The following is a 9,711-nucleotide window of genomic DNA, read 5'->3' as shown; positions in this document are numbered from 1 at the left end:
AGAGGGGAGGCACGGTCAAATTTATTCAAAGAAAGCACTTAACTCTGCTCGTATTGGCGAGAAGGACCCCCTGCCCCTGGGAGCGGGATTTGAGGGGCTGCAGTCACAGGAAGAGCATCCAGGATCAGTTAGGGTCAGGGCTGGTGGAGAGGGCAGAAGATGACCCGGCTAATCTGGCCAGGCATGGTGTAGAGGACGAGGAGGAGGAAGACCGCGACCAGGACCAGGAGCAGCAGCAGCACCAGGATGCGCCAGTACCGGCGCCAGATGAAGAAGATGAAGGTCTTCAGGGGGTTCACAAACCAGTTGAAGGAGGTTTTAGGGCGGCTGTGGGGGCAGAGGTGGTGTCAGAATGATGGGGAAAGCCCCCCATCTGCCCCACCTCCCTCTCAGGCTCTACCGGCCTCCCCCCTCACTTGGGCTTCTCCAAGGGCTCGGGCTCCTTCCGCCCCTTCCCCACTGGCCGCTTCTCAGCTTCCTCCACGGTCAGCAGCTCAAACTCTGCCTCCACCTTCCCCTAGAGAAAGGGGAAACAGAGGCCCAGCTCTCAGGTGGGCTCAGGCCCAGCCCCCAGCACCGCTTGCCCTGCGCCTGCCCTGCCCCCACCGTGAGGATGTGGACGTTGCCTCCAGGGTCTGTGAACCCCAAGTCTTCTGGCCGGCCCCTCTTCTTCCTCTGCCTCCTCTTGCCAGCCTGAGCCTCCCGCTGCTCCCGCTCCTCGTGCTCGGGCTCCTGCAGCTTCACTACAGGCCACCAGCCCCGCAGGCGGCGGCAGCGAAAGAGGTTGCACCTGGGCCTGGCCCCATCACGGGCCAGCCGCACAGAGCAGAGCTCGGGGCCCCGGGCCCCCCACACCATGTCTGGCAGCTGCAGCTCCAGGGATCCTGCAAGTCCAGAGCTCTCCCGGTTAGGCAAGAGATCAGTGTGTGTCTGGGCCCTGAGAGGGTGGGGGGTTCGCGGGATGGCAGCACATCAGGACTATGCTGGGGCATGAGAAGCCAGCCTATGGCGGTCAGGCCATAGCTGCGGGCCACACACGGCACAGCCCGCAGGTGGGCAGGTTATCACACCCTGGCGGAGCAGGGCCAAGGATGGGACCGGGCTGCCAAAGTAAGGGACCATGTGTCATCGTCCAAAGTGACCTGAGCTTGGATCACATCAGAAGCTTGAGTTGGGGACTCTGGGTGGGAATGGGTGTCATTGTGCTCAGGGATCAGTTCAGGAATGAGGCCAGAGAGCAAAGATTAGTGATGCAGGGTGTGAAATCCAGGATTCAGGGCTGGGCCAGAGCAGGAAACCAAAGGCCAGGGGGACAGAGGCAATGAGGGCAGAAACTGGGGCCGGGCGGGGTAGGAGGGAGGTGAGGCAGTACCAAGGAAGTCGTTGGCGGAGACGTGGTCATAGTCCCAGACCTGCAGGACCAGCACAGCCGGCTGCCGGAACTCGACCTCCTCCAGGGTGAAGGGTCCAGGCCGGCGCCGAACACTCACCTCCCGCTCCGTGGGCAGGTAGTCGAAGCGGAACACAAAGCGCCAGTTGAAATTTCCCTCCCCAGTCAGAGTTGAAGTGAACGTCTGTCTCCTGCTTATCATGCTCCAGCCCCTTCACCCAGCTGCAACCAGGGGAGAGGTGCAGGCGGAGGGGTGGGCCTCGGCATGGGAGCCAAACCCAGAACCCAGCTCTCACCCATCTAGCCCCCCGACCACTGGGCTGGGCCCTTCCCCACCTCCTGGCACCAGCGTGGGCCTAGAGGACAAGGCTCTGGCTCGGCCCAAAGCCCGAGCCCCTGACTGCAATTGCACCTTAAGACACAGCCGTTTGCTGGCCCAGCCAACAGGCTCACCTCCTCACATAGATGTCGCTGGACATCTCTCCAGTGAGTGGGTTCACATCATCCAAAACGACATCCTCTGTGTTCCAGATGATGACTCTGAGCTCATAGCTGGGGAATGTATTGGAAGAGAGTTTTCAGACTCTTGAGAGGGTCTTGAGAGGGGCTGCAGGAAGGACGTAGGCCATGGCCTTGAAATTCACCAAGTGCCTCTATGTGCCCAGCTGGGTGATCAGGGCAGCTGGGTATGTAAAGGGACAGCTCCGGCATCACTGATCACCCCCACCACAGCAGAAGGCACCAGGAATGGTCTACTGACCAAAAGTGGGCCAACAAGTTTCTCCCATAAATTTGGAATCAGGATCCTGAAAGGTTGGGTAACACCAGATACAAAGTTGGTTGGAGCCACCACAAGCCAGGATGCCATGCAGACTGAAGTTGTAGGGTACAGAACAGAGGAAGCCAGTCTGCAGCAACAAATGGGAGAGGGAGAGAGACGAAGTGGAAATAAGAGTGTGCAGTCCCTGAGGGGTAGGACGGGCTCCAGCTATCAGGAATGATCCTACCCAGTAGCCCTGTCCTTGGCTGTCACAGGTTTTCCTGGCTAGTTGTTGTTTTCTCTTGCCCAGCATCCATTTCCCTCCATTTGTTGACAGCACCAGGATTCTCTGTTGCTGAGCCCTCCACCCTCACCCCCACGCTGTCAATCTGGGAGATTCCTCTGGAGCCAGGTAGAGGCAGGTATATCACCTAGGACATCACCCAGGACTACCCATCTGCGTATTACAGCACCCTGGCCACAAGGATTGGTTAAGGCTCAGCGTTTGAGGCAAGCCGATCCAATGAGGGTCCCGAGACTTTTGCTCTTACTGGTGAAGAAGTGTTTATTTTTCTGCTCAAGTAGTCGAGTTGGTAAGGTGGAAGCCTGCCACTGTTAGCAGCCCCCTGGTCCCCAGACTGCAAACGTCCCTGAGAGTAACACCAAGGAAAGCAGAGCCCAGAGATAGAAAGTGACAGACTGCTGACATCTGAAGTACATAACCCTCCACGGAACTCCACTCAGACTAGCTCAAGTCCGAAGGGCATTTACTGGTATTTAAACTCTTTCGGTTGTAAGTGCCAGACACTCTACTCACAATGGTTTATGAGAAGAAAGCGAATTTAACGGCTCACCTAACTGAAAAGCCTGAGTCAGCAGCCTCTGCCTGCTTCACTGGAGGCCCCCGCCCCCGTCTGGGGAGGAGGGTCAGAACTCACCTGATTGGCTGCCGAGGCTTGATGTCAACTGGGGGTGGGGTAGACGCATCGCGGGGGGAAGATGTCAATCCACTTGTGGAGGGATCCCTGGGAATATAGGACCAGGCTGAAGGGTCCTACTGGGACACACCTGTGACAGCCCTGTGGCCAGAGGCGGTGACTTGGCGGTGGTGGGGGGACTAGGGGGCAGAGCTGGGGCCAGAATAGCATAGTCAGGCAGGTCCTGGGGGATGAGGGTGAAGGTAGAGTCTGAAGCGGGGGTTCCACTGCTGAGGTTAGGTTAAGGATAAGGCCCTGAGTGGAAGGTTGAGATCAAAAGTAAGATCTGGTGTTCCCAAGGTCCAGATCCTAGGGACCTGGGATTGAGGTCAGATTGGGTCTCCAGGTCTGAGCCTTGGTGGCCCAGGGGTGGGGATCAGGCAGGAACAAAATCACAGGTCGAGGTATGGAATCCAGAATCAGAAGTGGCAGGGTGGTAACCAGGTAGGTAGAGGTCTTGGGGGAGGGGCATCCTGAGGGCCCAGGGTCCAGGAGCAGGTGGGAGTCCTGGGGTTCTGGGGTTGGGTGCTGAGCCCTCCCTCACCTGCAGCAGCCCTGGGCTGCGGGGATGGTAGAGGGGCCGAGTTTCCACGTGCTCAGGCACCAGCTGGATCCCAAACTCTGGCATCTCTTGCCAGTGCCGCAGCACCAGCAATGCCTGTGCCTCCTCGGGGACGTCACTTGTCACCTTGGGGGCCCCCCTACCTGCAACAAGAGGGGTACAAGCTTGGGTTCTGCACATTTCCCAACTCTCCTGCCTTCCTCCCTCATCCCACAACAGAAGTGCAAAGCTGAGGCAGCTGCTGTTTTGGACAAAGCCCATGGGCTGGAAGGGCAAGTCCACAAGGCACAGAACGTGGGGAGATGTTTCTCTGACAACCTTTGCCAGTGAAAAGCTAGCAGTCGAAGGACAGTAGGATTGAAGGGGCCATGGCTTTGCACAGACTCTGTTTAGAGACATACCACCAGCCATTTGTGAGGCAGGAGCTCAGTTCTACAGCCACATTTTGTCATATGGGACCCACCCCCATGGGCCACCCTATATCCTAGAAGCTTGATTAGCCTCTGAGGGATCTACTTCAACTCTCTGAGGATCGTGCTCACCAACAAAGACCATTTTCTCCCCACCATCCAAGGACCTCATCCTTAGCCAAACTCACCTCCTCTGCTGGTAGAAGGAGGCAGGCTCTTTTGGGGACACACTAGAGCGGGCACCAGGAGCCCCCTGTACCTTGCTTAGCCAGTTTGCTCCCTGTGGGTTGTCCTGCAGAGGGGGCTGGTACCTGAGGGTAGAGTCTCAGGCGGTGTCAGAAAGACTTTGCTGCCCACCTTGACAGCCCCGGCTCTGTATTCAGGGCCGGGGAGGTCACAGCGTTGGCACAGCCCTGCCAGGATCTGTGAAGGCCGGAATGCATCACGCCAGGCCTTGTACCCATCCCTGTGCGCAGAAAGGGAAAAATGCCTCAGGTGGGGCAGGGATGGGGACCCTTGAGGACACGTGATCCAGGTTTAACTCCGATGCAAGGCAGATTAATCCTCGCTTATGGTAACCATGAAAATCAAAGATGTGTGCCACATGTTCCAATAGGGGAGGCAGTGATATTACCTCCATTTTGCAGCTGAGGAAACTGAGGCTTAGAGAGATCAAGTGACTTATAAGATGCCAAATCCCAAGCCCGGTCTTGACTACTATGCTATAAGGTCTTGGTCATGGGGAGGTCCCTTCTATGAAACCAAAGGATCTGCACATACCAATGGGAAGGTAAACTTGAATGTCTTTGATCAGACTCAGAATGGCTCCTGAGGGCCTGCAGGACTCACACGTCATACTGGGAGGCCAGCCCACAGTTCGCCCTGTGGTGGCTAGAGAATCGGTTTTCCAGGTCAATGTGGGTCTCTCCGATGAGGTCGTCAGAACCCACAAGGTCATGATCAAACACAGCCACGGTCAGCTCTGGCTCAGCAGGGAGAGAGATGCTGAGCTCCAGGACCCTGGCCGGGAGAGAGAATGGCTGAGGTCACCTCCATGCCCTAGGAGATGGTCTTGTGGGGACAGGGGCTCCAGGGCAGCCTGGAGCAGCCTCTGTCCACTCCCTCACCATCACCACACCAGATGCCTGAGTGGGAGCCCTGGGGCCACAGGGTCAGATGGTAAAGGTGCTCCCATTCCCAAGCCCAGGGCCCAGCCTCACTCTCCAAAGATGGGGTTCAGTTGCTTGGGGATGTAGCGCTCCTTGGTGTCCTGCCGCTCCCGGCCAGCACTCACCACCACGTAAGGGTCTGCCTTGCCATTGGGGTCCGCAGGAGCCAGATTGGTAGCCTAGGGGGACAGTATGGGGTGGGGCTGAGAAAAGTGTCACTGTCCTAACCCAGGGTTACCCTCGCGGGACCAAATCACGGATTAAGTGAAAGCAGTGAGTTACCACAGAGATCTCCCACCATGAGGAATTACCCGGGGGTTGGACAAGATGACTTTTATTTTCTTTTAAGTATATTATGAAATGTTTAAGACATACAAATAGCTATAATGAAAAATATAATGAAACAGAAAATATGTAAAAAGATGCATAGGGAGGCATCTGGGTGGCTCAGTCAGGCATCTGCCTTCGGCTCAGGTCATGATCCCCGGGTCCTGGGATCAAGTCCTGAGTCAAGCTGCCTGCTCAACAAAGAGTCTGCTTCTCCCTCTCCCTCCATTCCTCCCTACACTTGAGTTCTCTCTCTCCCTCTCTCTGTCAAATAAATAATTTTTTAAAAGATTTAATTATTTATTTTAGAGAGAGAGAGCACAAGCAGGCAGAGCAGCAGGCAGAGGGATAAGCAGGCTCCCCACTGAGCAGGGAGCCTGATTTGGGGCTCGATCCCAGGACCCTGAGATCATGACCTGAGCTTAAGTCAAATGCTTAACTGACTGACCCACCCTGGTGCCCCATAAGATCTTTCTTTTTTTAAAGAAAGATGTATAGGACTTTAATATTCAAATCATAACTTTCTATTTTTTACTTTTTACAATGATAAAGATATTTTAATATAAAAATGAAATAGGGATCCCTGGGTGGCGCAGCGGTTTAGGTGCCTGCCTTTGGCCCAGGGCGCGATCCTGGAGACCCAGGATCGAGTCCCACATCAGGCTCCCGGTGCATGGAGCCTGCCTCTCCCTCTCCCTCTGCCTGTGTCTCTCCCTCTCTCTCTTTCTCTCTCTGTGTGACTATCATAAATAAATAAAAATTTAAAAATATATATATATATATAAAAGAAATACAATGAGCATGTGCCCAGCTTAAGAAATAAAAGACTACCAACAAATGGAATCCCCTTACCTGATTTAATTCTTTTTTCATCCCTGAAGTAGCCAGAACTCTTTACTTGAGGTTTAGGATTCACACACACAGAAAAAGTAAATATACTTTTACTACATGTACACATATCCCTAAGCAATGCATAGCACCATTTTGCATGTTTTTTAACTTTATGTATTAAACTTACTTTTCTGTTTTGATAACCACACAATTTAGTAAATGTATAACATACATAAATTTTTGAAGTATTATTTATATACAGTAATACATTTTTAGTGTTTTTCACACTCCTATCTTCAGTGTATGAGCATTCCAGTTGCTCCACATCTTTGTCAACACTTGGTACAGTCAATCTTTTTAATTTTAGCCATTCTAGTGTGTGCAAAGTTGTAGCTCAATGTGGTTTTAATTTGCATTTCCCTGATGACTAGGCATATTGAGCATCATTGCAATGTGTTTATTCACCTTGTGTATGACAACTCACTGCCCAGGACACCTTTCATAAGGAAACCAACCAATCCAGAGCCCATGCTCTGAACCATCTCCTCATTTGGCCCTTCATTCTAGGAACGTTCCTCTGCCCTAATCATCTCAGAGCCAGGTGCCAGACTAGAGACAGAGAGACAGTCCCTGTACCAAAAAGCATGCTGGAATTATTCACACAAACCAATCCTAAGCCTGCTTACCCTGTCTTGTCTTACTTTTTCTGCAGAAACCACAATAGAGGCTTTGGCCCTTGCATTCTCCTTCAGACTTCCCTGTGTGGCCCTGGAGAGCCCAGCCCACCCCTCTTCTTGAGAACTGAAACAAATGAACAGACTACCTTTCAAAGGCAATCACCTCCTGATCTGTTGGTCTTGCCATATGTGGATAAGAACAAAATCCAGGTACATGGTTTTTAAAGTTCCTGCTTTTAATTTTTTTTCCTCTAAAATCACCTCTTTTCTTGGAAACTCAAAGATGCATTTAAGATGTTTTTAAATTTTATCCAGTATTTTATTTATTTATATTTATGTATTTATTTATGTATTTGTGTATTTATTTTTATCCAGTATTTTTATTTTTAAAAATTTTTAAAAATATTTATTTATTCATGAGAGAGAGAGAGAGAGAGAGAGAGAGAGAGAGAGGCAGAGACACAGGCAGAGGGAGAAGCAGGCTCCATGCAGGGAGCCTGATGTGGGACTCCATCCCGGGACTCCAGGATCGCTCCCTGGGCCAAAGGCAGGTGCCGAACCGCTGAGCCACCCAGGGATCACCTTATTCAGTATTTTTAGCTTTCAGTGAGAAATGCAGGCTTTAACCCTTGGGGTGTGCACTTCTTTTAGATACAGATGACTGACACTGAGCTCCACTGAGTGATGTCCTCACCCCATTCCTCACACACACAACATCAACTACGCAGATCTTGGTAGCCCTTCCAGGCTTCCTGGCTGTTTGCAGTTTTAATGCTCTCCTGATTTCACCATAATCAAGAAGCTGGATTTTTGTTGTTCTCTTTGGTTTTGGATGATTTTCAGGAAGAGAAAGGAAAATACCCTGTTGGTGCCAACTTCCACAAACTGGGAATCATCCAATTTGCTTATTTCACCCAAATTTAATTTTTTTAAGTTTTTAATTCCAGTTAGTTAACATACAACATTCTGTTTCAGGTATACAATATAGTGATTCAACAATCTCTTCCATCACCCAGTGGTCATCATGAGTGCCCTCCTTAATCCCCTTCACCTGTTTCACCCATCCTCTACCCACCTCCCCTCTGGTGACCATCAGTTTGTTCTCTATATACTTTTTTTTAAAAGATTTTATTTATTTGAAAGAGAAACAGAGATAGCAACAGAGATACCATGAGCATGAAGGAGAGGGAGAAGCAGGCTCCACGTTGAGCAGAGAGCCTGACGTGGGGCTCGATCCCAGGACCCTGGGATCAAGACCTGAGCCGAAGGCAGATCCTCAACCAACTGAGCCACCCAGGTCCTCCTGTTCTCTGTACTTGAGTCTGTTCCCCTTTGCTCATTTGTTTTGTTCCTTAAATTCCACATATGAGTGAAATCATATGGCATTTGTCTTTCTCTGACTGACTTACTTCACTTAGCATTACACTCTCTAGCTCCATCCATGACTTAATCCAAATTTATGCTGGGAGATTTATTCTTGTTGATACATGCTGCTGTACTTTGTTCAACTGAACTGTATATCTGTTGTATGGCTAACTAACTCTCTCTCCTATTTAGGAACATTAACACTTCAGATTTTCCTAAAAAAATTTTTTGTTACAAATAATGCTAGAATGAGCAGCTCTTATGTTTCGTAGTACATATATGTAAGAATTAGCCTGGGATCGTATCTAGAAGTATAATTATTAGGTATGAGCAATGGAAATCTTCCATTTTATGAAATATTGCCAAATTGTTCTCCAAAACTGTTATAGCAATTTACATTCTGTGGCAAGCAGAATATTACCAAAGATTTCTACCTTCTAATCCCCTGAACCTGTGAATATTTTACCTTACATGGTAATGGGGACTCTGCAGATGTGATTAAAAATCATGAGACTGGGGGATGCCTGGGTGGCTCAGCGGTTTGGCGCCTGCCTTTGGCCCAGGGAGCGATCCTGGAGTCCTGGGATCGAGTCCCGTGTCAGGCTCCCGGCATGGAGCCTGCTTCTCTCTCTGCCTCTCTCTCTCTGTGTGTGACTATCATAAATAAATAAAAATTAAAAAAAAACTTTATATACTGTCCTGGAAATCACTCCATTTGTAGTCTTCCTCATTCTTTGTTCCAGCTGCATAGTACTCTCTTGTGTGGACATGCCACAGTTTATTCAACTGTTCGGCTACATATGGACATTTATTTTTTTTAAAGATTTTATTTATTCATTCATAGACACACAGAGAGAGAGGCAGAGACACAGGCAGAGGGAGAAGCAGGCTCCATGCAGGGAACCCGACGTGGGACTCCATCCCAGGTCTCCAGGATCATACCCCAGGCTGCAGGCGGCGCCAAACCGCTGTGCCACCGGGGCTGCCCCATATGGACATTTAATCAAATTTTATGTTTAACGGCCTTCCATCTTCAGAATTCAATTTTACTATTTCAAAACTTCCCAGTCACTTTTGAAAGCCTTTTGTTCTCTACTTGTAAAATATGTTAGGTAGTTGGTTTCCATTGCTAATACTTGAAAATTCTAACATCCCAAGCCCTTACAAGTTTCATTCTCCTTTGTGTTGTTTTTCTGACAATGTTTCCTGATAGTTTTCTTATTATTATTATTTTTTTAATTTG

The 9,711-nt window shown here is 50.3% G+C and overlaps 1 protein-coding gene across 1 annotated transcript in view; it reads right to left on the bottom strand.

The window, feature by feature from the left end:
- Window positions 1-124: 124 nt before the first annotated feature.
- The window catches only part of LOC129522280 (fer-1-like protein 4), a 35,535-nt gene continuing 25,948 nt past the window's right edge, over window positions 125-9,711 (bottom strand). The window contains 12 exon segments of the mRNA XM_055344421.1: window positions 125-327; window positions 417-517; window positions 607-884; window positions 1,373-1,560; window positions 1,562-1,612; window positions 1,844-1,942; window positions 3,089-3,144; window positions 3,146-3,175; window positions 3,672-3,832; window positions 4,411-4,565; window positions 4,949-5,119; window positions 5,320-5,447. Coding sequence (XP_055200396.1) covers window positions 135-327; window positions 417-517; window positions 607-884; window positions 1,373-1,560; window positions 1,562-1,612; window positions 1,844-1,942; window positions 3,089-3,144; window positions 3,146-3,175; window positions 3,672-3,832; window positions 4,411-4,565; window positions 4,949-5,119; window positions 5,320-5,447 — 1,611 coding nt within the window. The 3' untranslated portion in view covers window positions 125-134.

Source organism: Nyctereutes procyonoides, unplaced genomic scaffold, assembly GCF_905146905.1.
Source record: "Nyctereutes procyonoides isolate TBG_1078 unplaced genomic scaffold, NYPRO_anot_genome, whole genome shotgun sequence".
NCBI lineage: Eukaryota > Metazoa > Chordata > Mammalia > Carnivora > Canidae > Nyctereutes > Nyctereutes procyonoides.
The sequence above is the reverse complement of the archived record's forward strand: the minus strand, read 5'-3'. Positions and strand labels throughout refer to the sequence as shown.